The following is a 26674-nucleotide window of genomic DNA, read 5'->3' as shown; positions in this document are numbered from 1 at the left end:
CATAGCATTTCAAAAATCGGTTTAGATGGTAAACAGCATCATGACTAAACTTTGACATATACTTCTTGCAAACTCAAAAAATTAGGTATGCCATTTAAATTAGGTTTGTTGAGCATGAATTAAATTTCTTTTGAAAAAAGTGACAAAGACGTTTAAAAAAAGACCCAAAAGGACAAGTTCATGGTCGACGGGGAAGACAAGACAAGGGTTAAAAAAGTTTTGGCCGAATTTGTAAAAAGAAAAACTACAACTCCCAGCGTCCCACAGTGACACAACAACAAACGAGAGGCAGGCAGCAGCTGGGAGAGACGGAGACAGGGCAGACGGTCTGCGTAAAGAGAAGCAGAAAGAGAAGAGACCGGGCGCGAGAGGTTTTCTTCCATCCATGGGGGTTTCCACCGCAGCACAGGCGGACAACTGACGGAGAGAAATCCGCTCGAACATGGCTAAAAACCAGGAAGTGGAGCGCATCGCGAAAAAGCTGGATAAAATGGTGCACAAGAAGAACACGGTGAGTGCAAAAACACGCTCAGTTGCTGCATCCGCACAAAGCACGCGATCAGGTGATGGGCTCTACCTTTAACTGCTGAGAGAGGGAACATTCTGGAAACACGCACGGTGGGTTTCAACTGGGCTCTGTGGACGAGCATTTCTACATTATGCTCATAATGTCACACATAACCAGGCGGCTGCTTCTGGTTTTGCTGGTGTCTGTGTGTGAGAGACAAGTTTGGCAATAAATCACTGCAGCTATTGGTCAAAAAGCAGCCAATTAAATCCCACACACCTTGAATCAATTATCTTGTCAACTCACTGCAGAGTGTAGCCTATTAACTACTAGCAGCAGTGGAAGAAGTATTCAGATCCTTTACTTAAGTACAAGTACTAATACCACACTGTAAAAATACACTATTACAAGTAAAAGTCCTGCATTGGAAATGTTACTTAAAGGTATGTGAGAATCATCAGGAAAATGTACTTAAAGTATTAAAGGTAAAAGTACGCTGAAAAATTCTCCCATTTTCTAAACTGGAAAGGATCCAAACAGTTGTGTGTTTAATGGTCTAATCATTCCAGCTGGACTTGTAGGCCCTTAGATTGATAGGTGGTTTAATTTATAATAAAACATTGTGTTTTATAAACTACATGTGTTTTGTGTGCAGACATTTTAATTTGTAAAGTAACTAGTAACTAAAGCTGTCAGATGAATGTAGTGGAGTAAAAAGTACAATATTTCTCTCTGAAATGTAGCGGAGTAGAAAGTGGCATGAAAAGAAAAGACTCAAGTGAAGTACTAGTACTTCAATATTTGTATTTAAGTACAGTACTGGAGTAAATGTACTTACTAACATTCCACCACTGACTACTACTAAAACAGAGTCAGCTAAAAAGAATGTCATACCTCTATAGGCTATTTTATTTTATTTTATTTACTTGTAAGTGTAGTTTTCACATATACTAGCATCTGGTCAGTGGAGCATGATACTTCAACATGTGCCCAGGAAGGTTCTTTAGAGTCTGTACTATTTATTATACTGGAGAAAGCAGATTGAGTAATAAATCAAAAGAGAACATATACAGATTTTTTTTATTTTAAAAATGTATCTTATAACACTAGAAAAGCTTGGGGCAGTTCCGTTCATAAGCGGATAAATTTAGCCTTCATCTATGTTGAATTAAATAATTACCAGCAAGGTTGTTAGATGGTAACATTAAAAAACTTAAATAATTTAAAGGTCACTTCTAGGCATGTTTGACGACATCAAACGTCTGCTTTGAATTATAATTATAATTTTAGCCATTGGACAAAAGATGTCTCCCTGATGAATACATTCTCAGTACAGGAGGCTTCAAGTGTCTTCATCACGCTTGTGTTAGTTGCATGTTGAACCGTGTTTGGCTCCAAACTACAGTGGCACTCATAAGTTTATGAACCCATGCTAAAGTCGACTAAAAAGAGGAATAAAAAATCATCTTTTGGAAATTGATGTTAATGCCTTAATTAAAAAAAAAAGAGGAAAAATCCAATCTTAAAGGACACACATTTTCTTTGTGAATGAATAATGTACCATAAATAAATGTTCTTAAAATACAGGGGGCATAAGTAAGTACACCCCTATGTTAAATTCCCATAGAGGCAGGCAGATTTGTATTTTTAAAGGCCAGTTATTTCATGGATCCAGGATACTATGCATCCTGATAAAGTTCTCTTGGCCTTTTGGAATTAAAATAGCCCCACATCATCACATACCCTTCACCACACCTAGAGATTGGCATGGTTTTATTTCAGTTAACCTAATAGCTGGTTTGATTTGCATTGAGAGATGATTTTATGGAAAGTACCCCATGCCAATCTCTAGGTATGATGAAGGGTATGTGATGATGTGGGGCTATTTTAATTATTTTAAGGTTGGATTTTTCCTTTTTTTTTTTTAAATTAAGGCATTAAGATCAATTTCCAAAAGATTGTTTTTTTATTCCTCTTTTTAGTCAACTTTAGCATGGGTTCATAAACTTATGAGTGCCACTGTACATGTAGTTGGGATGTCACAAAATCATGCAGGTCTTATGGCGTGTTCCAGGCAACCTGTAACTCATGTTTTCACAACCTTCTACCCATGAAAGTGCCCTGGAACGGCATTCAAACCCTAACTTACCACCCGTGAACTCGTACCAGATCGTTGTACTCCCAGTTACAGTTTTTAACGTCACACACACATAAACAACAATGGCGACCCCTGTTGATGCTGTACAGACGCTGGTGATTAACGGTGAGAAATAGAAATAAATAGACATAAATAGGCAACGTAAAGTAATTGTAATCAAAATAATACACATACGATTGTGTACTACTACAGGTTATGTTTATTAAAATGAAGGCCAAACTATGTCGCCGACTAGAAATTGCTAGTATCAGCTAGCGCTAGCTAACGTCAATGTTAGGTAGCCGCTAGCTTGTCGTGACTTTGCCTGGAACGCTACCAAGTCGTGTCGTGACTTGGAAGTCGTAACTTACGGGCTAAAAATTGTGTCTGGAACGCCGCAGCCCCCTTTGGCCCCCATATCCGTCTTCGCGAGAGGGATAAAAAGGCGCACAGGAAACATAAACCTGGAAAAAAATTATAGACGACCCCGCCAAATCACAGACATGTTGATTTGCACGGGAATTATATTATCACAGGACCTCGTTGTTCGGCAAAATATGGCAGGTCATTTGCGGGGGTATTTTTACTCGACAAATTACAGACAGGTCCGATCCGCACGGGATTAAGATCACAGACCTCTGTAATTATTACAAGTGACTAGAGGTCACCAGGTAGTACGTGAAGTTCAAATATCTCTGTGGAGAATATGTGAAGATGACTGAGGTAATAAATCAAGTGAGAATTAGGCTCATTTTCTCATAGACCTCTATAGAAACAGACTTGTTTTTGGAGCCAGTGGAGTCGCCCCCTGCTGGAAATTAGTTAGAATGCAGGGTTAAGGCACTTCCACTCTTTTTTTTTTTTTTTTTTACAGTCTGTGGTATGGACACTTCTTTGTCCTCACTAAGTGATATATTAATGAGAATGTCCAGTCTTAACAGTGAGCAAGAACTCCACCCAGAGAAAGCTCCACTCACTAAAATTCATTCTTGTGGTTCCATCATTGTCGTGGTAACCTTAAGTATACATTGAACAATTGTCTCAGGGCATCTGGGTGACAGCTGCTCAGCTGTAGGTGGCCGTCTTGGGAAGAAACCATAAATCTTCATGTGAAATGCAAAAAGCCACCTTGACTTTATTGGTTAAATGACTGATGCCCACTGAAGCAAATCTGTCACTTTGAAAACTCCATTTAATGGACACAAATTTGGCGGAGACAGATGCATTGTCATTCCTGTTCAACAGACGCACATTACTATTATTGCCAGATTCCTCCTCCTCCATCCTAAATGTGGGGAGTCAACCTCGATGTGATAGTTTCCATTTATTGTTCTGTCTACAGGATGGAGCTCTCGACCTTTTGAGGGAACTAAAGAACATCAAGATGTCTCTGGAGACCCTGCAGGTAATTACCTCCACCGCTCCGCCATGTTACCGCCACCGCTAAGTGCTCCTACAGTCAGACACAAGATTAGTTATCACTGCACTACACAGTCTGTTAAAGTGAGGCTTGGACATCCACCACGCCTGGCATGTCAAGATTCCAATGTAAAGTGCAGGTTCCTTAGACATTGGTTTAAACAGGCTTTCTTAAATGCTAAAGAATTTTCCAGAATTGTTAAAAAATAGCAACTTAAAGGTGGTGACACACCAAAAAGACGGCCGACCGTCGGCAGAAAAGCCAGTCGGACTGATCAGTCATGAAAATGAAAACCGGCAGCTGATTAGACGAACGCGTCACGTGGTTCTTTTTCCTCCAGAAATTCACAGCCAGACTGTCATGGCGGCGTGTTCAGAATACGATCTCATATTGTACTAAAATAATTCACCAAAACGTGTTTCTGAAAATTTTAAGCGAGAAATAGGCCATGCAGTTGCTGAATCTGTCTTCGTTTCAGATTGACAAAGGTCCGTTTAAAAGATTTTCGTCAGATTTTTAGAGGCTCATCCTCTCGCCATTTACGGGTGAGTCCCGGCTGCCCTGTCTCCCGACTGAACATGTCGGGTCGGCCGAAATGAAGGCCGACAGCTCCTCCGGATGACGGCATGGGACACACCGAACAGACTCGAGTCACCGACCTCGCCAGACGGTCCAACGGCCGATTATCGGCTTGGTGTGTCTCCTCTCTAACAGGTGTAATGGGTTAATTCCTCCTCTGGCTGCGGTGATGTAGAAGTGTACTCCAGGCTGTATCCATACAGTGTGACATCCCTGCTGTGTGGGGTTACAGGTGCAACAGCGCATACAGTGAAACATCATCTTGTCAGACTGGTATTAAGTTACTCTTTAGGTAGGACTGTAACAATATAAACATCGAAATTGTTTAATACACCAGATACTAGTTCACATCGAGTTATACATCTGTCTACAGGATCAGCTTTGTTCCGGTTTCATTTTCTACCTTCCATGTTTGTGTATCCTTGTGTCTACATGTCTGTGAAAACAGAATGTATTGCACAAGGCATGCAGCTGCATGCACTCTTCTGTGCAACAGCACTTAGAGTCTCTGAATTGTCTACATTACGACACCTGGTTTTTTAACAGGGTAGATGCCTAACTTTCCCCTACAGAGCTTGTGCAGTCTACGGAAAGATAACTGGTTAAAGTCAAACTGAATTTTGAATTCACCACATTTTTTGTGAAAGAAAATCCAAACTAAAATGATTCTGCAGCTATTGTGAATAATTGTCCATGTTTCAAAGGAGGATGAAACCATTTTGGACATATTTGTTGAATCGTGCTTCGGCCAAATTCCACCAGGCGCATCTGTGCTGCGTTCCAGTGCTGCCTCTGCCAGAAATTGGGGCCATTGGAGACACTGCTTGTTACTCCATCATGCAGAGCGTCCCAGAAGCGTGCGAGAACAATTTACCAAAAGACCTCTTACAATATCGTATATGTCTTCTCTACAGCACGATGGACGACGAGAGATTTGTCTTGGAGGTGGAAAAACACAAGATATTAACGTTGTACAACACCACAGATCCTTTTTAGAAGGACAACGGCAGAAAAGAGAATTCATGGAGTTTAACTGCAAGAGTGATTAGAGTGGAATGTTGATACTAGCTAATAAACACATGATTGTGTACTTGTAGAGAGCCTTTCAGTGAGTCGGACAGTACGCTTCTGAGACGCTCCCGGTGTGGCATGGCACGTGGCGGGGGACAGAAAAAAAACGCGACGAGAACGTATATACCTCTCTATAGCCTACAGATGTTCATACAACCTTTTTGAGCAAGCCCACATAATTCTGGTTACCATTAAGACATCTGTCCCTTTACACATGGGAGGACCCATTGAGCTATTGAGTTTGTATCTTACTCTGAGAAAGTAAGTCACGTTAGTAATGATTTCTACTGGAGAAGTATGAGTCTGTGCAGGATATTCTCAAGGACTTCGTTGACTCAATTACTTTAGCTTCATTTTTATTTCAGCACCTGCTGAGTCACCGGCAGCTCGCACATGCTCAGTGCTGTGTTCATCCAGCATTCAGGAAAGAATTAGCATCAGCTGTCTCTCTTTCACAGCAATTGTCCTGTATTCTCAGAACTCAGAGTAGCTAACCTGTGGAGTCCAGACAGAGTCATGGATTAGTGTAGAGAGTACTCAAATCACAGAAGGGGCTATAACAGCTATAGGGGGGCCCCCCCTCAGTTGGAACCTAAAATGAACGCTACTGGAGAACACTACTGTGGGGGGTAGTATCGCGGCAGAAGAATAACTTTCATTTTTTCTTTTTTGGTAATTACAACTTTGACCAAATTCGTCAAAACAAACACTAAGGATGTATTTACTGATTTCTTAAAAAAAAAAACTGGGCTTCTCTCTCTCTCTCTCTCTCTCTCTCTCTCTCTCTCTCTCTCTCTCTCTCTCTCTCTCTCTCTCTGTTTGTCTAATCTTGTCTGTCTGTCTAATCTTGTCTGTCTGTCTAATCTTATCTATCTATCTAATCTTATCTATCTATCTCTGTAGTCCACCAGAGTTGGGATGTCGGTGAACGCGGTGAGGAAACACAGTTCAGAGGAAGAAGTTCAGACTCTGGCCAAAGCTCTCATCAAGTCCTGGAAGAAACTGCTGGGTAAGGGAGGGTGTGTGATGTGTGCTCTGGTACTTCTATCTTTGTGAGGACCCAGAGTTTTAGCCCACAAGAGTGAGGACAAGGTTAGGATTTTGGTGGTCATTATGTCAATGACAAGTACAGACGTACACGTGTGTGAATTAGGGGTTGAATTATTATTTTTATTAATGTTAATTGTTTGTTCTATAAAATGGTAAAATAGTGATGATGTCTATCACAAGTTCCCGAGAGTCCAAGAAGACATTCTCAAATGTCTTGAATTGCGAGACCAACCGCCCAAATCCCAAAGAGATTCAATTTACGGTGATATCACACATTAAAAAGTAGCAAATCCTCACATTTTAGAAGCTGGAACCAGAGAACGTTTGGCATTTTTCTTGATCAATGATGTAAACAATGGACTCCTCAACAATATTGTTGATCAGTTTTGTCAATGGCTACACCCTCCACCACTCCCCCCACACAGTGACATGATGGCATGCTAAATACAGTAACATGATATCATGATACAGGTGAACCTGCAGTCAAGCATTCTTTGGCCTATGGATGAGAAAGGTAATTACTGAATTGACCGAATATAAGACAACCTCGATAATAGGACGACCCCTCCCTTTTCAAAATTCTTCTTTTGGAAAAATACTTTATAACGACCAAATCTTGTTTTAACAAAAAAAAAATGTTTTTATTTGAAATGAGTCCCTCATTTTGGTTTTTCAATCACATATTTACACATCCGCCGGTCAATCTTACGGAAGCGGCCAGTTTGGGGACCACGGAATGCTTTCCTTCGCTTTCTCTCAGGCGGTTGTTTGACAACATCGCTGCAATTATCACCATCGTCTTAAAGTTACCATCCACACTTCTTGTTAAATGGGTGTTGGGTTGGTAGATATGGTATGACTGTATTAGGAATGATGTACGTATTTAAGATGGGTGTCTCACTGGGGTGTCGATCAGAACACAAAGGAGTCGATGCAATTCAATCCAGAACTTTACTTGAGGTGTTGAAGGATTAGCACAGCAAAGCAAAGCACAATAGGGTACACGGTTTGGTATGTACCAATGGCTATATGTGTCTATAGTCATCTATGTGTAGGTGATTAGGAATATATTTGTTTTTGTGTGTGTGTGGTCTGAAGTAAACAAAAACAAACAAGAAATAACATGTCTAGTTCATTTGTTTGCTAACTTGCTACTTTGGAGCCGCTTTGTTGGGGACGCTCACCGTGTTTCTGCATCTTTCTCTTGGAGTTTGGCTTGACTGCTCCTCTCATGAAGCGCACATTCAGGCTACTGCTATTTGTTGCCACCTGTTGTTGTGGATGTACATTGGTCTTTAAAAGTCTAGAACCTGAATATAGGAAGACCTCACTTTTTCCAGATATATTCATATATAAAAAAAACAAACAACAAAAAAAACAAACTTGTCTTATATTCGGGTCAATACGGTGTATACAGAATACAAAGCAGAGCGTTGGTGCATGTGTGTGGGCTTTGGTGCAGGTATGCCACAGGTGTGTCCTCAATTTGTTTTGCGTGTCGTCCTGCAGACGGTGCAGAGGGGAAGTCTGAGGAGAAGGAGAAGAAGAAGGAAGGCTCTCCTGTGAGGTCATCGTCCACCTCCAAGGACTCCGGCAGCACTGAGAAAAGGTCTGTCGCACAGTGATGTCACTTTTGGTTACACCTACGGTTGGATGAGGAGACGTCAGAGTCACAAAAGTGAAAGTATATTTTCCATTTCATTGTCTCTGTCGGATTTAAAGTGAACTTTCCTTTAACTTGAGTCATGTCCTGTTTCTCTCACTCCACACCCAACCACACTTCTCTCTCCATCATTTCTCCTCTTACTCAGCAGCAAGAAGTCCGGGGAGTCGCCCCCCACACCCACCACACCCACCTCCCCCACTACTCCGACCCTTCCCCCGCGGGTCACCTCCTTCCCCCCGGCCCCCGTCACCACCGACAACGTGCGGAACAAGTGTCGAGAGCTTCTGGTTGCAGCGCTGCAGACTGATGGTGAGGAAATACTTTTTAGTGTTTTCACAATCCAAAAATGCCCCCTACAAATGTTAAGTAATTCACTGTGCATCATCTCATCTCAACGTCCATTTAGTAGCTGTTCTGGAGATTTAAGTCATATCACATGGCCTTCGTGAGCACAAAATAAAGATTTGATTTAAATCTACATTTCCATGATTTCATGAGCCGATGAATATCATGTGACTTGATAGAAAGTTGCATAGCAGTTACTAAATAGACCTTGAAAGTTGGTTGGTTCTTTCCAAGGTCAAGAATTAACTTTGAAACTTAAAGGAACACGCCGACTTATTGGGACTTTAGCTTATTCACCGTATCCCCCAGAGTTAGATAAGTCCGTACATACCCTTCTTATCTCCGTGCGTGTCGTAACTCTGTCTGGCGCACCAAAATAACGCCAACATTTTCCTATTTACATGTTGTAATTTGTATAGTCACAGCGTGTGCAAATAACAAGGTCACATGAGACACAGCCATCTCCTAACTGTATACATACTGGGAACTATATTCTCAGAAGGCGAAGCACTGCAACTTCTGCTACTTAGGCGGAGTGATTTGCTCGCAGCACCTGAGAAGCCCCGTGGTGAGGAGCAGAGAGTAACAACGGTGCTTTTCAGGTGTTGCGCTAATCACTCTGCCCAAGTAGCAGTGCCTTGCCTTCTGAGAATAGTTCCCAGTATGTATACGGTTAGAAGATGGCTGTGTCTTATGTGACCTTGTTATTTGTACACACTGTGACTATACAAATCACAACATGTAAATTATTATACTAACGTATTTCTCAATAAGTTCTCAATAACGTCGTCTTCTAGCAGTAGGCTAGTTGGAACCGGTTACCTCCAGGATCTGTGCTAAACTAGGCTAGCGGTGGGTGCGCCAAACAGAGTTACGACACACATGGAGATGAGAAGGGTATGTATGGACTTATCTAACTCTGGGGGAAACGGGGAATAAGACAAAGTCCCAATAAGTCGGCATGTTCCTTTAACTTGGGCAGTATTTGTCACGTTTTTTTTAAAGTCAAGGTTCACTTACTAACCTTTTTTGCAGCGCTTTCAAGGGTATTCTGCGGCCTTCTTCAGGAAATAGAATTTACTCCGGTGGCAGCATGGCACCTAAGTATAGAACTTGTCTCATTTAAAAAGTGGTTCCATTTGCTGAACAATTCCGTGTGATGCTTTTATGCCGCATTTCCCGCTGCATGCTCGACTCAAGTCACTCTGTTTTGGTTTTCCATTTGCAAAAGTTTTGGACAGTATAACGACAGACCACGAATTGGTCACTAGCGCGACATGGGACATCCTGCACAAACTGCAAAACTACGCTGTACACTACGCTCGTTCAATTGAACAAGTGCAGACATTAATCTGTTTGGTCGCCGCTGCCAATGAAAAGATCAACTAGTGTGGCGTTGATGATGTCTAGTGCTGCCACTAACGGCTAATTTTCTAACGATTAATCTTTCGACTAATTTTTCGATTAGTCGACTAATCTTAACGACGAATTAAAAAAAAAATCAAATAAAAAAAAAAAATCAAGTGTTTGTTATTCGTCCATTTTATTCTGAACTCAACTGAAGGGCCAAAACATAAAATGTCACTTGTGCCATAAACAATATAAATAACTTAAATGTTACCAAATAAAACAAATTACATAAATGCAGATATAAATGTAATTTAAAAAAATACTAAATAATTATTGATTTTCAAATATTGCACCTGTCAATACAGAACAAAATATTCTGTAGCCTATTTTGCCGTCAATACTGCCGACGTTGTCTTTGCTGTAATCAAATCAGTAAATATATTTATGTTTAACATGAAGTATACTACTGCTTGAGTGTAGTAAATCACAAAACATACATGTGTACAGACAAGGCTAGCAGCAGCAGCGCCACGTCAGACACGTTTCTGGTGTGTAAAGACATAGAAAAATCCACGCAGCAGCCGCGCAGCTGACACACAACAGAAACACACGCTCACACCACGCAGGCAGTGTGTAGCTGCTCGCGTTTACACTTGCGTGCATGGCGGGGTTTAAAACATTACTGCCAAAGTCTAAGTAGCCTGTTTAATATCCAAAGACAGTCATTGTAAACAGTACAGACTTGCTCGCTGTTTCATTAATAATCATATACTTACGTTCAGAGGCGGAGTCGGGACTTTTCCCGGTGGGCCGGTAGTGTTTCGAGGCCGCGAGGGCCAGTCTGATAATAGTTATACATTGCAAGTTCTTAGCAACACCATCCGGCGGCCTGGTGTGCCGCGGCCGCGCCGCTGCCCGCTGGTCAAACTGTGCAGCCTCTGCTCAACTCGTACGGCGAAGTTACAGACCACTCTTTTACCAGCCTCCGCCATTTTTCAAATCAAAGCAGTGAAGGCGGGGTGGAGGGGGAAGAAAGAGGAGAGCAGATTAACCAGCAGGGTGCACACAGCCTGGTGTGGAGGTGAATTACAGCGAGCCGTTTGAGACAGGAGACCAAAAATAAATAGGTGGTCAATAGTAAAATGATGACGTCGACTAAAAAAATTGCCGTTGACTTATTTTAATGGTCGACTAAGTCGACTTAATCGCGGCAGCACTAATGATGTCATGGCAGTTTCCGCGGTGTTGCTATGGAGATCAGCTAAGAATCCCGCCTACACTGAGAGGGTACAATCCGCAGCGGAAAACGACAAGAGAAAAGAAAAGGTACCAAAAAAGTGGGTGGAGCAGTACCATGCACCAATTTAAAATGACAAGAGAAAAAGTGTGTGTGTGTGTGTGTGTGTGTGTGTTTTCCAGATGACCACAAGACCATTGGAGCGGACTGTGAGCACCTTGCGGCACAAATTGAAGAGGATATCCTTTCATGTCATCTACAAAGAGAACAGCGTTTCACATCTTTATCTGAGTGTACTGAGAGGGTATGTTTCACTTTGTGAGAGAAACACTTGAGCTGTGTGACTCACTCTCCTCAACATTTTGTCCCCCCCCATTTACATCAGTGAGGACAGGCTAAGGAACTGAAACATCTCTCTGTGTAATAGGGGTGTCACGATTCAATTCTCGATTTTTACATTATTTATTTTTAGACTAGACTTTTATGCAATATATCTGACCTTTGTTTGCAATGTACCACACTACATTGTCAAATTTAAGACATTTATTAACAACATAATGTAACAATAACCTATCTTCTGTCAATTGGAAACTTAACAATTTATCAAAGTTAAAAAAAAAAGTTTGCCGACAATGCCGAGGGCAGACGCTTCGCCTCACAGCGGCTGAGTAGTCAGAGAGCAGAGCGGAAGACTCGGCAGTCCCCTAACTTGTTGCTCTCTCTAATATAACCAATATACTGTAAGCTGCTCTGTTTAGGCTACAAAACGTTCATGCAGGCTGAAATTCAACCGTGCGGTTTTGTTGGGATTAAGCTATAAACAGAAGGAATCTCTGCTAGCTGCTAGGCTAATGTGCAATGGTAAACACACAGAATATGGTACACACACAGAGCAGAGCTTGCAAACTGTGTTTTTTTTTTTTGTCAACAATGCGAACGTTGTCAACATAACTCACTGGAAATCCAAAATACTTCCACCACAGCGACTTCAGTGAAAGAGGAGGGGGCTCAAGTTCTGTCGATGGCTCTCCTGCATCTGCAGTTGCCATGCTATCTTTCGACTGGTTGTAGCATCTGAAGTTATTGGAGGTTGACTGACTCGCAGCACTTCAACACGTGTTTTTTTTTCGTTTGGCAAGCCGACCGGACATGACATGGGGGCGTGGCAGTATCGACGATTCCATTTTTAAATTTGAAATTCAAGATTGTAACTTAATTTCGGTCGATTTCGATTTTAAAGATTTTAAATCTTAGAGAAGAGTCCCGCACACTGACCAAGCAATAATTTATTTAGAAAAATACAACGTTTTGGTCTCAGACCTTCATCAGGTAAAAAAAAAAAGCTTTTGATCTGCTACTTTTGATCATATCCTATGCACCTGCCCAACAAAAGAGATGTGCAAAAAAGCTTTCTTACGTTGCAAAGATTTTAAATCGAAATCGACCGAAATTAAGTCGAACCTTACTGTGTAATGCAATACAGTTCAACAGCACCACAAACTGCATCCTCCAAAATGGTCACACAGTTGAACATTTTAATTCTCTCAATTCCCGGATTTCATTAAGCCAGTTATCAGTGTTCTATATATATTTTATATTATACAGTGTATATATATATATTTTTTTGATACATACTGTGCTGTTTTAGTCCTTGACTGCTCTTCGTGCCCACAGATCTTCCAGGAGTTTAAGTCAACAGATATTAAATATAAAACTCGTCTACGAAGCCGAATCTCCAACCTTAAGGATCAGAAGAATCCCGACCTGCGGCGTAACGTCCTATGTGGAAGCATCTCGGCCCAACGCATCGCCTCGATGACCGCCGAGGTCAGACATTTAGTCTCCTCCTCGCCTCTCACAGGGCTGTTTGAGCATTAGGGTTTGGGTTAGACTAAGGGTATACTCACACTTGGCCCAGTTAAACCGTGCCCGAGCACATTTTACCCCAAAGTCCGGTTTGTTTGACTAGTGTGATCGCTCCGAAATCACACTTAGTAGGTAGCAGACCAGAGTCCAAGTAATCCGTGCCCTGGCTCACCTTTTCAAGTACGCCTTAGCGTTAAAGCTAGTTTAGTGTGAAGGGCAAGGGAAGGTACTGCATCAATGATGGCTTATACTAGAGCTGCAAAGAATAATCGATTAATCAACTAGTTGTCAACTATTAAATTAATCACCAACTATTTTGATAATGGATTATTCGGTTTGAGTCATTTTTTTTTATGAAAAGAGTAAAAATGATCTGATTCCAGCTCCTTAAATGGGAATATTTTCTAGGTTCTTCACTCCTCTGTGACAGTAAACTGAATATCTTTGAGACATTTGATGTCATTTTTGGCTGATCAACATTTTTCACCATTTTCTGACATTTTAGAAAATAATGGACAGATTAACAGACTATGAAAAAAAACACGTTAGTTGCAGCCCTAACTAAAACAGTGCATGTGTGCGTGCGCGCGCGCGTGTGTGTGTGTGTAGGAGATGGCGAGCGCAGAGTTGAAGCAGATGAGAGAGACTCTGACTAAAGAGTCGATCAGAGAGCATCAGCTGTCGAAGGTCGGTGGAACTGAGACGGATATGTTCATCTGCAACAAGTGTCACGGAAAGAGCTGCTCATACACACAGGTATGAACACACAAACACACACACAGAACTGAGTTTGGACACAGTTGTAATGAAAACGCTGCCCTGTGTGTGTTCTAGGTGCAGATCCGCAGCGCTGATGAGCCTATGACCACCTTTGTGTTGTGTAACAGCTGCGGCAACCGATGGAAGGTAAAGAAACAATACATCTAATAAACAGAAGTACGAAATAGTAATTACAAACGGCTAAATGTTTGATTCAAGGCTAAACATATAGACAAAAATATTAAAGAATATGTGAGCAAAAAAACAAATGCATATAGTGAAGTACACAGATGCTCTGGGTGTATATTCTCACATGAATGAATATGCACCCGTCCTCCCACCACCACCTTATGGAAAATGAGACATACAAAATAACACTTGTATAATTAAAGTGTATTAAAATAATTAAAACCTACAGAAATATGTGAAAATTAAAAAACAAACAATAAAGGTATAACAGTTAAATTCCAATATGTGAGCTTTTCTTATCTAAAAACACTTTTTCATGTTGACGAAATATTAACACTAATTCTAACCCATGCAAGCCAACTTACACTGGCTGCCCGTCATTTTTGGTATTGATTTTAAAACTGTAATGATCACTTTGAAATTAGAAATGTACCGATACCAGTATCGGAAAAGCCTCCGATACCGCCTAAAATGCTGGTAGCAGTATTGGCAAGTACTGGAGTTTATGCACCGATCCTATATCAAGTACTTTAGAAAAAAATCGAAAATCGACTTTTAAAGTAGTTTATTTATGTTCTTTTTCCGTTATGACTATCAAAGCAGATGATAAAAGAAAGTTCTATGACATTCATTGTTTGTGTTTGTTCATGTTTAGAGTTTAACAACAAAGATAGAAATCACATCCATACAGGGAAAGTAGTATACAGCTCTTAGAACATAATAAAACATATAACATGTATGTATGTATGTATGTATGTTCAGAATAATAGCAGTGTGTTTAAAAAAAGTGAATAATGCTCAAAATCCTTAGAATAGCTTTTAATTCCATAATATCAATGCATTGGGAACACTGCAGAAACTGATCCATGATCCCTGGTATGTGATAAATAGGCCCAACACCACAGTATGAGAAACATTTTCACAAATTTCAACCTATTCAGTACAGTCCTAGTCTTTTTTTCAGCAATGAGACTTTGCGGGGGCTTCTAGCTGATAGCTTTGCTTCACATAGCCTTCTTCTGATTGTAACAGTACTCACAGGCAACTTTAAGTCTTCTTTGATTTTCCTGGAGCTGATCATTGGTTGAGCCTTTGCCATTTTGGCTATTCTTCAATCCATTCGAATGGTAGTAGACCGTTATTTCCCAACTCGTTCAGGCTTTGGATGCCATTTCAAGGCATTTGAAATCATTTTGGCTGAGCAGCCTATAATTTTCTGCACTTCTTTATATGATTCCCCTCTCCAGTCAACTTTTTAATCAAAGTCCGCTGTTCCTCAGAGCAATGTCTGGAACGACCCATTTTGCTTGAGTATTTCAGTGTGAAATGCACTATAACCAGCATGCACAACATTTGCTTCCTTACTACCTTAAATATGGGCCATAATTGACACCTGTTTCTTCACAGAATCAATCACCTCACTAACTGAACACAACACTGCTATTATTTTGAACATGCCCCTTTCAATTACTTACTACACTTACTAGTAAATTATTTGCCATGTAGAAATATCACTTCTACCAAAACATTTGATTTATGAGGTTAGTGATGTTGGACTGCTATTATTTTGAACACAACTCTGTGTGTGTGTGTGTGCTGCTAACGATTAAAATATTTTAATCGCATTAATGTCATAGTTAACTCGCAATTAATCGCACATTTTTATCTATTCTAAATGTCCCTTGATTTATTTTTGTCCATTTATTTATTTATTTATTTTTTCTCATTTTAATGCTCTTATCAACATGGAAAAGTGGATCGGCTTGCTTTGTGCTTTTGTCGCCTGGCTTTGACAAGGGGGCGGAGAATTCACATCATCTGTGTGCTTGGTCATCAAGTGGTATTTCAGACTGGACGTGCTGCGATGATAGCTCAGATCACGACGACAAAACACACAGATCACTTTGGTCTTGTCAATGGAACCATTTTTTAAAAGTAAAAGTTTCCATTCAGAATCTTATTGGCATCCATTTTGGCGTCTCGCGTTCACTATCCACTCAAAACGTAACGTTAGCCTACTACTTTTTGGCCGGCTCGCAAGCCCAAAACAAGTGTGTGCGGCGTGCCTGTTGTTGAGTTTCCAGTCTAGCTAGTCCGGTGTGGTGTTGTAGTTTTTCTACGTTACTAGTAGTGCTGTCAGTTAAACGCGTTAACGGTGTTAATGCAAACCCATTTTAACGGCGTCTAGCTAGACCGGAAACTAAACAACAGGCACGCTGCACACACTTGTTTTTTTTATATATATATATATATATTTATTTATATATTTTCTCAGGTGTTTTGTTTTTATGATTTTTATCTGCTTGATTTTAACACAAATAATTTAAAACAGATCCTCATCACACAGCAATCACTACACAAAATACACACAGATTCGACACGGTGCAATCCCTCATCGCACACACAGAGCCACACATGAACTGACCAGCGCCCAAATAGTGAGAAAGCTCACCTCATAGTCGACCAATGAAGCGGGAGTCAGTCCCTGAGTGCCCATGATGAAACGATGACCTGGGAGATGCAACCGATCCCATCCTCGTCGCCAAAATTGTGGTGTCTTAAATAGTAATGCTGTGATGCTGTATGAAGAGGAATCCGCCGACACTGATCTTGATTATAAAAAGGTTTATTACAAGCAAAGATTCAGCATCAATTTACAGACCCATGGATATCTGGAGAGACGACCAACCCAATCTTCAAATTCTGTCGCTCCGACTTTCCTTTGTGTGAGCAACATATATATCCTATGCATTGTATGACCTAAAGTGGGAGGGTGTATGTGTGAGTATATGAACTGGCCAATCGATGCCTGTTATCTGGCACAACTCCAAAAAAGGTCTCTTCTGTCTTGGGGGGACCCCTACTCATGTTAACAATTTCCAGATGTTCTCAGTAAGTGTAGAGTAAAGTTCATAGGACTCCCTTATAACAAACCTTTAAGCAAAGTTTATAGAAAGTTATAGAATGGTCATATACTACAATGTCCCTTAACCCCCCTGTATTTATTGTTGTAGAAACTCAAAATTTTAGCACAATAGCCATGCTCTGTTTACTTGACATAATCTGGTCGATTGTCCTTTTCATCTCAAATATTATTTTCCCCCAAGGAGCTGCAGCAGTGGGTGATGGTGTCAACAGGCATGTTTTGTCAATGGCCATGCAGAAATTGAAAACTGGCTTCAGAATAAATTTAGGTTTGTATATATGAGTGTGTGTGTCATCTATGTTTTCATGTTAAAACTTTTTTAATTGCAGTACTTTTTGTAGCCTATTCATTGGACACTAATGTCATCAAATGAGGGAATAGTATTGACATGTAAACTCTGCTTTAAATAAATGATATGTTCTAACTTAATCTAAATGAACCTCCAAAGACAGATTTGGGTCTAACTGTGATCTAGCATGTTTTTAAACATAATGCTCAATGTTTCTGGACCTTTTTTTTTTTTTTTTTATTAAGGCTCTGCTGCTCCTACAACCCTTTTTGAGGGGGAAAAAGAACATTGGGTTCCCTCTGCAGGAAAGCAACCTATTTGAGATGGCAGGTGGTATGATCGGTCATTCTTTCCTGCATGGTGGGTTCAGCTTCTCTGGACTCAGTTTGCCTGTGGTGACCCTATTGACTGGTGAGAGCATCGACACTGCAGCATCAGCTCTGACACTGGAGGACTGTCCTGATATCGACCATCGTGAAACAATTGGTTTGGTGAGTAACTTGGTTACACCTTGCACATTTGTACAAATTACTACATTTTTGTTCATGTCACACACGTGTCTGTGCCGAGACATTTTGTAATTGTGATTTCCAAAGCTTTTGGTGTCTGTTATTTACTCCAAATGTTAGTTATTTTTATTGTACCTTTTGCCTTTTTGTGGATTGCCTGGTGACAACTTTTCAATTTCAATTTCAATTTCAATTTATTTATAGTATCAAATCATAACAAGAGTTATCTCGAGACACTTTACAGATAGAGTAGGTCTAGACCACACTCTATGATTTACGAAAACCCAACAATTCCAGTAATTCCCCCAAGAGCAATCATTGTTAATGGCTAATGTGACAGTGGCGAGGAAAAACTCCCTTTTTTAGGAAGAAACCTGGGACAGACCCAGGCTCTTGGTAGTGATGACGGTGCCGGTTGGGGGAGTGATGAACAGTGGCAGTAAAAGTCACAGGGATAGTGGAACAGTGACTACAAGTGGTAGTTGTAGTAGTTCATGTCATAACAGGGCACTGAGGGCATTGTAAGGATGTAGCATGGCACAGCACAGTGTGGTTGGGCGTAGCAAGATGCAGACGCTTGGCAGGGCGCAGCTGAACACTGTAGGGTATCACCGGACACTGGAGGGCATTGCAGAGCGTTGGACCCCACTGACAGCTCCAACCAAGACGGTGGTGCCACCCGAATCCAAGGGAATATTCTGGGCAGGAAAAGAAATACAAGGACTCCGGGGAGTAAACTCCCCAGAGATAGGTTAGTAACAAGCATTTCTGGTTGCACGGATGCACACAAATGGAAACAAATGGAAAGAGAGAGGAGAGAGCAGCTCATTGTGTCACAGGAAGGAAGGAACTTCCCCCGTAGTCTAGAACTATAATAGCATAACTAAGAGAGACAGGTTAAAGAGAGGTGCCTTGTCGGGCTAGAACTCTCCCCAACCGGACCGGGCTGTAACAGCCTGCCTCCCTCTACTCTACTCTATTCACTCCCTAATTATAAGCTTTATCAAAGAGGAGTGTTTTCAGTTTATTCTTAAATATGGTGACGGTGTCTGCCCCCCGAACCCAGACTGGGAGCTGGTTCCACAGGAGAGGAGCTTGATAGCTGAAGGCTCTGGCTCCCTTTCTACTTTTAGAGACTCTAGGAACCACGAGAAACTCTGAATTCTGGGAGCGTAGTGCTCTAGTGGGACAATAAGGTACTAAGGGCTCTCCAAGATATGTAGGTGCTTGACCGTTTAGAGCTTTGTAAGTCAGGAGAAGGATTTTAAATTCAATCCTGGATTTTACAGGAAGCCAATGCAGAGAAGCTAATACAGGAGAAATATGATCTCTTTTCTTAGTTCTTGTCAGAACACGTGCTGCAGCATTCTGCTGGATCAGCTGGAGAGTCCTAAGGAACTTATTTGAGCATCCTAATAGTAAGGAATTACAGTAGTCCAGCCTAGAAGTAACGAATGCATGGACTAGTTTTTCAGCATCGTTTTGCGACAGGATATTTCTAATTTTGGCAATGTTACGAAGATGAAAAAAGGCTGTTCTTGAGGTTTGTTTTAGGTGGGCATTGAAGGTTAGATCCTGATCAAAAATAACTCCTAGATTTCTGACAGTAGTGCTGGAGGCCAGGGCAGTGCCATCCAGGGTAGCTATATCTTTAGATAATGAAGTTCGGAGGTGTTTGGAGCCCAACACAATCACTTCAGTTTTGTTTGAGTTTAACATCAGAAAATTGTAGGTCATCCAGGATTTTATATCTTTAATGCACATATGAAGTTTAGCTAACTGACCGCTTTCGTCTGGCTTAATTGACAGATATAATTGGGTATCATCTGCATAGCAGTGAAAATTAATTGAGTGTTTCCTAATAATATTGCCTAGAGGAAGCATATACAAGGAGAAAAGAATTGGTCCAAGCACTGAGCCTTGAGGAACGCCATGGCTAACTCTATCGTAATTGGAGGATTTACCGTTGATATTGACAAATTGCGATCAGAGAAGTAGGACTTAAACCAGCTTAGTGCGATTCCTTTAATGCCGACTAAATGTTCCAGTCTCTGTAAGAGGATGGTATGGTCAATAGTATCGAAAGCAGCACTAAGATCTAATAAGACAAGTATGGAGACAAGTCCTTTGTCAGCAGCCATTAGAAGGTTGTTAGTGATTTTCACCAGTGCCGTCTCTGTGCTATGATGCTTTCTAAATCCTGACTGGAAGTCCTCAAATAGACTATTCCTATGTAGAAAGTGACATAACTGATTAGCGACTACTTTCTCAAGGATCTTGGAGAGAAAGGGAAGGTTAGATATAGGTCTATAGTTGGCTAGGACCTCAGGATCGAGGGTGGGTTTTTTCAGAAGAGGTTTTATCACAGCTACTTTAAATGACTGCGGTACATAACCTGTTAATAAAGACATGTTGATCATATGTAGTAATGAAGTGTTAGCCACGGGTAACACTTCTTTAAGTAGCCTCGTTGGGATGGGGTCTAAGAGACAGGTAGATGGCTTAGTTGAGGAGACCTTTAGCATTAATTGTTGAGGGTTTATAGGATAAAAGCAGTCTAAGTATATGTCAGGTCCTGACGTTCTTTCTAGCACTCCTGCATTCAAAGATGAGCCGTTAGAAGTTGAGGGCAAAGAGTGATGAATTCCATCCCTAATTGTTATAATTTTATCGTTAAAGAAACTCATGAAGTCGTCACTACTCAGAGCTATAGGAATAGATGGCTCAATAGAGCTGTGGCTATCTGTCAGCCTGGCTACAGTGCTGAAAAGAAACCTTGGGTTGTTCTTATTTTCTTCTATTAATGATGAGTAATAGTTTGATCTGGCCTTTCTTAGGGTCTTCCTATAGGTTTTCAGACTGTTCCAATTTGGTGGAACGCCATTTAATTTCAAGTTTTCGTGAAATTTGTTTTAATTTGCGAGTTTGGGAGTTATACCAAGGTGCTAGTTTCCTTTGCTTCATCGTCTGCTTTTTGAGAGGAGCAACAGAGTCTAAAGTAGTCCGTAGGCAGGCCGTAGCACCGTCTACGAAATTATCAATTTGGGAGGGACTAAAATTAACATAAAGGTCCTCTTATATTAAGGCATGACATTGAGTTAAATGCTGTTGGAATTTCTTCCTTAAATTTAGCTATAGTATTGTCAGATAGGCATCTAGTGTAGAAGCTTTTATTTAATTTCGTATAGTCTGGTAGTAGGAATTTGAAAGTTATTAAAAAGTGGTCTGATAATAAAGAATTCTGTGGAAATACTATTAAATCTTCAATTTTGATGCCATATGCCAGCACAAGGTCGAGGGTGTGGTTAAAACAGTGCGTGGCCTCGTGCACACTCTGACTGAAACCAATTGAATCTAGTAGTGAGTTGAAAGCAGTACTAAGGCTATTACTGTCAACGTCCACATGGATATTAAAATCACCTACAATAAGTACTTTGTCTGATTTTAGGACTAAACATGATAAAAAGTCTGAGAATTCTGATAGAAATTCAGAATATGGACCTGGTGCTCGGTAGACAACAACAAATATAATTGGCTGTACTGTTTTCCATGTTGGATGCTGAAGATTAAGAACGAGACTTTCAAAAGAGTTATAATTTAGTTTAGGTTTAGGAGTAATTAACAGGCTTGAGTCAAATATGGCTGCAACTCCCCCTCCTCGGCCTGAGCCTCTGGGAATTTGAGTATTGTTATGACTGGGAGGAGTGGCTTCATTTAGACTGACATACTCTTCATGGCCCAGCCAGGTTTCACTAAGACAGAATAAATCAATTTGATTATCTGATATCAAATCGTTTACCAATAGTGCTTTAGAAGACATAGATCTAATATTTAACAGTCCACGTTTGATTCTCCTATTCTGTTCTATCGTTGTAGTGGTTGTTTTAATATTAATTAGGTTGTTAAGTATAGCACCTCGTTGGTGCACAGAAGAGCGTGTAGCGCTGTACCTTTGATTACTGATATTATTGATTCTTGCTGGAATGATATAACTGGTCGGTGGGTTAGCAGAGTTATTTGTAAAGCAGTGAGAGCTTATGGGAGAGTGTGACTGGGAGGTGCGCTTGTGCGTGTGTTTACAGGGTGCAAACAGTCAATCTAAGGTCTGGGTCTGCACCCAGGTTAGGGTCTGCACGGCGTGTCGCAAATTCTCGCATAGCATCTGGCTGCCGTGTCTACTGGGATGAATCCCGTCCCTGCTGAACAGGGAGCCACGTTCCCAAAACAGATTAAAATTGTCAATAAAACCTATCTTGTGGATGTTGCATGCATGCTGGAGCCAGGTGTTGAGGGTGAGTAGTCTACTAAAAAGGCATACTCCGCGGCCTCGAGATGGAAGTGGGCCCGAAATAAAAATCGACTTCCCAGTGCTTTTTAAAGCTTCAATGAGGGTGCCAAAGTCTTTCTTTGTGCGCTCACTCTGCTGATAGGACATGTCGTTATGTCCACAATGGACCACGATGCGGTTAATAGAGGTTGGGAGTGAAGGTATCAGGTCCACAGCTTTAGCCAGGATGTCTGCAACTTTGGCTCCAGGAAAGCAGTGTGTGACAGCATTAAAAAACCGTATATCCCGGGTGATGGAGTCACCAATAATTATTGTGGTTGGGGGGAAGAGCGGACGAGGAGTGGGGGGGCGTGAATGGCCGGTGGCAGGAACAGAACAGCCAAAATCGGTTTCAGATGGACAAGGAAAAGAAGAGGAATATTGCTTACCATTCGGTGGGGAAGATTGTTTTTGAGGAACGTTGTCATTTGGCTGGTTCAGGCAAGGGAGGCCACCGGACCGTCTGACTACCGCATCCCTCAGAAGTTTTCGCCGCGAGGCAGCGGTACTCCCCGTTGACGACCGCAGGTTACCGGGGGAACATTCAGCTTCGACAGGGCATCAAAGCGACTGGAGAGGCTGAGGGCAGGAGGCGATGGAGCCCTACCCGAGGCTCTCTTTCGGCCACAAATCACTTCGGTCCAGGATGGCCTGGTGGTCGGTGTCGAACTAGAAGATGGGTGTGGACAGGCGGATGGGTCCCAAACTACAGTATCCTGGAGTGCCGCCGATAGAGTTGTGATTTGGAGCGACTGATTTTGAGCAACGTCCAGGTAGGAGATTAACAAGGCATCTTTGGTTTTTAAGTCCTCGGAGAGCCGACGAACTTCTTCCCTAAGGTCAGCAATGTCTTTGTTTGCATTTTCAAGCAACGAGGAAATCCTGTGGGGAGGTGGGGACTCGCCAGGTGTGGAGGTAGTCATAGGGCTGGCGTTGAAGCTAATGTTTTGCTAGCTACTACTCGTAGAAAAAGTGCGGTTCTCCACGCAAGGGTACGTAGATTTGCGTAGATGCTGGCTCTTTCTAGAGACTAAAGGCTACCAGGGGGCTAAGAAAGAAACAAAAAACTAAGCAAATAGTACAACATTTATCTTGAAATAACACTGTTTTCCTCCGTCTGTCTTGTCTCCCCTCCACACGCTCACACTGCGTTAACTTCCGGTGACGTTCACGTTTTCATGTAATTATTAAATTCTTTTACCTTTTGTGAATGTGTACCTGCTTTAGCTGAAGAATGCTGAACTTACTGCAGAAGAAAACACCAAAGTGACTGATCTTTGCCTGTCCTGGGATCTTCCATTTCCAACCTCCACCAATCGTGTCTGGCTGTTCCAGGAACTGCTTTCACATGCAGTAATTATTTTATAAATTACCTTGTTAGTATTTATATTGGAGGTTGGCCGTGTAACTCCTGTTACATCTGTGCCTACGGTCTCTTTCCTATAAAATAGTGCCTCTGTGTAAATGTTACCTTCTGTCCTGTCAATTCTGTCTGCAGGTACTTCACCGTGTTAAACAGCCAATTAAACAAATACGGAAAGGCCTTAAACAAACAGGAATCTGGCCACTTCTTTCAGATAGGCCAGATGTCCACCCCTTAATTTTCCCAAGGGAGTCAAGTGAGGAGCTTAACCCACAGGTAAAGCCTAGTTCACACTACATGATTTTTAGCCCGATTTGCCGCTCGGCGACCGTCAGGCTGTGATCGGGAGTAAATCAGTGATTGATCGGCGGTCGCCAGTCTTTATGTGTGAACTACTCAACGACTCATCAAATCGGCGCCCCGACACATCGCCGACGCCAGCCAGATATCTAGCATGAGAAATATCTGGAGAAGTTGGCCGACTCGACATCCACATCCACATCCAGCCAATGAGAGCAGGCAGCTGGCTGAGTAGGCAGCTACTTTTTCACTGCAAAACACTTTTTACTCACCTCCAGCTCTCTGTAGCTTAGACAATCCCTGCTACCTGCGTGTGCTAATCCATTCTTTCACCCAGATTATTTGTCTTTATAATTGCTATCTTTATAATAACAAACAACAGCTGTTTTGTGCGTAGGTTTGCATCATTTCCCGTTTCACATTTCACATGTGTTTTCTTGACAAAATGTGGTTTGGAGACCTGCGTCGGGTGACACAGCTGCTGTCAGCTCGTGTAGTGTGTGACCCCCTGTCACCGATCAGTCAGGTATTGTGAACGCCACAACGACTTCAAGACTCCCTGTTTGGGGGGGGGTTATGATTTTATTTTTGCAAAGACTGTGTGTAGTGTTGTTTGGTGTCACAGGGGTGTGTACATCTAAAATGAATGGTTTATTTTAGTCATATGTTAAAGTTGTGTTACTTATGTGACAGAAATAGATTGTTCATTCATAAAAAGATCACTACAATTTTGAGATCACTTTGCAACATTTAATAAACGTTTCAATCCTGAAATGAAATATGTTTATATTTGATCCCTTGTAGACAGTGGCCCAGAGCATTACCTGGCCACAACCCGACTTTGACAGCGACGAGGATGAGGACGACACTGTTCCATTGGAGAAAATCAGTCTTGTCACTGGATTTTTGAGAAAATTCATAGAGGAAGGTAATACTGTAAATGGTCTTTATTTCCTTATTTTTCATTCTCATCTTAATTCACACATAATTGTTTCCTCATAACAATCCCAGTTGCTACAATAATAAAGTGGTTCTTCATATTGACCACGTTTTATGTGCATTTGTGTTTCATTTCATCTCAGTGTGAGCTGGTTTACTGTTTTCTTGTCAAATGGTCATGTTTCTCTCCCTCCTCCTTTCTGTCCTCTGCTGGGTGCTTTACAACAGCACAGGGAAAGGAGAAGACATACATGTGAATGTTTGACAGAAACAGTAAAGCCCAGCTCACACTGAGATGAAATGAAACACAAATGCACATACAATTGGTAAATTAAACGTCATACTTTGTTTACATTCCACAGTATTTACAGCAGCATTTAAAGTCATCCTTTTGACGTTCTAAACTAGGAGAGGAAAAGAGACTACAGGGATTTTACTTTTGTAAAGTTTGTACTGTTTAAGTTCAGCACTGTGATATTTTCAAGTGTAGCACATTATTATTTGTCATCTGTTTTAAAGCCTGTCTAAACAGCAAGCATTGCTGATGTGTTATCTTTACTTGAGTATCTAAGAGTGCCATAACTGGATTTGTTGAACAGATTAGAATCTTATGAGAGAATCGTTACTTCATGTTTTTTGAAAGATCTACTCCAATGTAAAGTTTTGAGGGGTCACAAGTACAATTTTCTCTTCCATAGCGTCATCAGATGTTCTGCGTGACCTGATGAAGTTTTGGGTGGGGTGGGAACTGCCAACAACAAAACTCAATGTTGAGGTTGTAAGCTCAACTTATCCAGTGGCTCTCACCTGCTTCTTCAAGTTGAAACTCCCCAGCCACTACCAGACCTACAAGATTTTTCACCAGGACTTGATAATGGCCCTCAGTTCCGTAAGTTCTGGCTTTGGACTTGTGTAGGTGCAAATGTCATCAACTTCTTGCACTCAGCCCCTCTTTTGAAATGGAATCACTTAAAAGAGCAATTCCTGCTAATTTATGCACCATTAACGTTATAAAGTTTGATTATTCTACTTGATTGTCAGGCACCACCTTCACCTGTCAATAAATACTTTGGAGTTGGTTTGGTGGTTGTCTTTAGCCTGTGTTTTTTTAATTTGCACTAGTTCTTTAGTGATTTTCATATTCTTAATCTAGCTGCTAGTGTACTTTTGTGATGTCCTCTGCAATGCAATGAGCTTGGATCATATAAAGATCATCTCTTTGAGAGCTGTGGCAGCTTTCTTGGCCTCTCTAGTTCATTAAGCTCAGACTTCCATAGACATTTAGTTGTAATTATTGAACAGTTTATACAGCTAGTACATGTTTAATACATTCAGATGTTTAGGTAGATACCAGCTTCTCCAATATTACTGTTGCCCTTTTACAGTAATGTTCTAAATGACAGTGTGTACACCTAACAATGTTGGTTTTGTAAAGCCGATTTGTCTAAATTTGTTACCCCTTTACAGTGATGTGTTGTAAATACAACTGTACTGCTACATTTGATAAATTTACACAAGACTTCCCAGAATGGGAACATTAAAGGTGTTAAACAAGCATTTTTATGGTGCTATTCTTTATGTAGCACAATTGCCCTGGTTTATGTAGCCATTTGAAATGGCCTTCTCACTCAATATTGGGCCAATTCCAAAAATGTTTTCACCACCGTTACAGGGACAAGGTTTAAAAAATACAGGAATTTCTTTAAAGCAATAAATCAGTTCTTTATTAAAATGTCTTATTTACAAATAGCATGCAAAGCACAAGTAAAAAAATACATTTCATACTATTAAGTCAACACTCCATGAATGTTGAAAATAACCCAGCAACAAACAAGACCCAAAGG

The 26674-nt window shown here is 41.1% G+C and overlaps 2 protein-coding genes across 3 annotated transcripts; both read left to right on the top strand.

The window, feature by feature from the left end:
- Positions 1-247: 247 nt before the first annotated feature.
- Positions 248-14316, top strand: tcea2 (transcription elongation factor A (SII), 2). Of its 2 annotated transcripts, none has more exons than XM_031312125.2 (9): positions 248-511; positions 3988-4050; positions 6619-6724; positions 8275-8374; positions 8580-8740; positions 11546-11602; positions 13036-13190; positions 13839-13985; positions 14064-14316. In XM_031312125.2, exons 1-9 carry the CDS (start codon positions 443-445, stop codon positions 14154-14156), a joined length of 951 nt encoding a protein of 316 aa, XP_031167985.2. In that variant the 5' UTR covers positions 248-442; the 3' UTR covers positions 14157-14316. The 2 variants fall into 2 exon arrangements, with proteins under 2 accessions (XP_031167985.2, XP_031167975.2); XM_031312115.2 differs by having other exon boundaries at positions 8577-8740.
- A 3386-nt stretch (positions 14317-17702) lies between these two features.
- On the top strand, positions 17703-26351 carry LOC116037200. Its single transcript, XM_031280979.2, has 5 exons — positions 17703-17883; positions 23456-23581; positions 23727-23867; positions 24696-24819; positions 25529-26351. The coding sequence occupies exons 1-5, from the start codon at positions 17716-17718 to the stop codon at positions 25744-25746; spliced, it is 777 nt and encodes a 258-aa protein (XP_031136839.1). The 5' UTR covers positions 17703-17715; the 3' UTR covers positions 25747-26351.
- The last annotated feature ends 323 nt before the right edge of the window (positions 26352-26674 follow it).

This window comes from Sander lucioperca, chromosome 12 (genome assembly GCF_008315115.2).
Source record: "Sander lucioperca isolate FBNREF2018 chromosome 12, SLUC_FBN_1.2, whole genome shotgun sequence".
In the NCBI taxonomy this organism is placed as follows: Eukaryota; Metazoa; Chordata; class Actinopteri; order Perciformes; family Percidae; genus Sander; species Sander lucioperca.
Note: the sequence above shows the minus strand (reverse complement) of the source record. Positions and strands in the feature narration are given on the sequence as shown.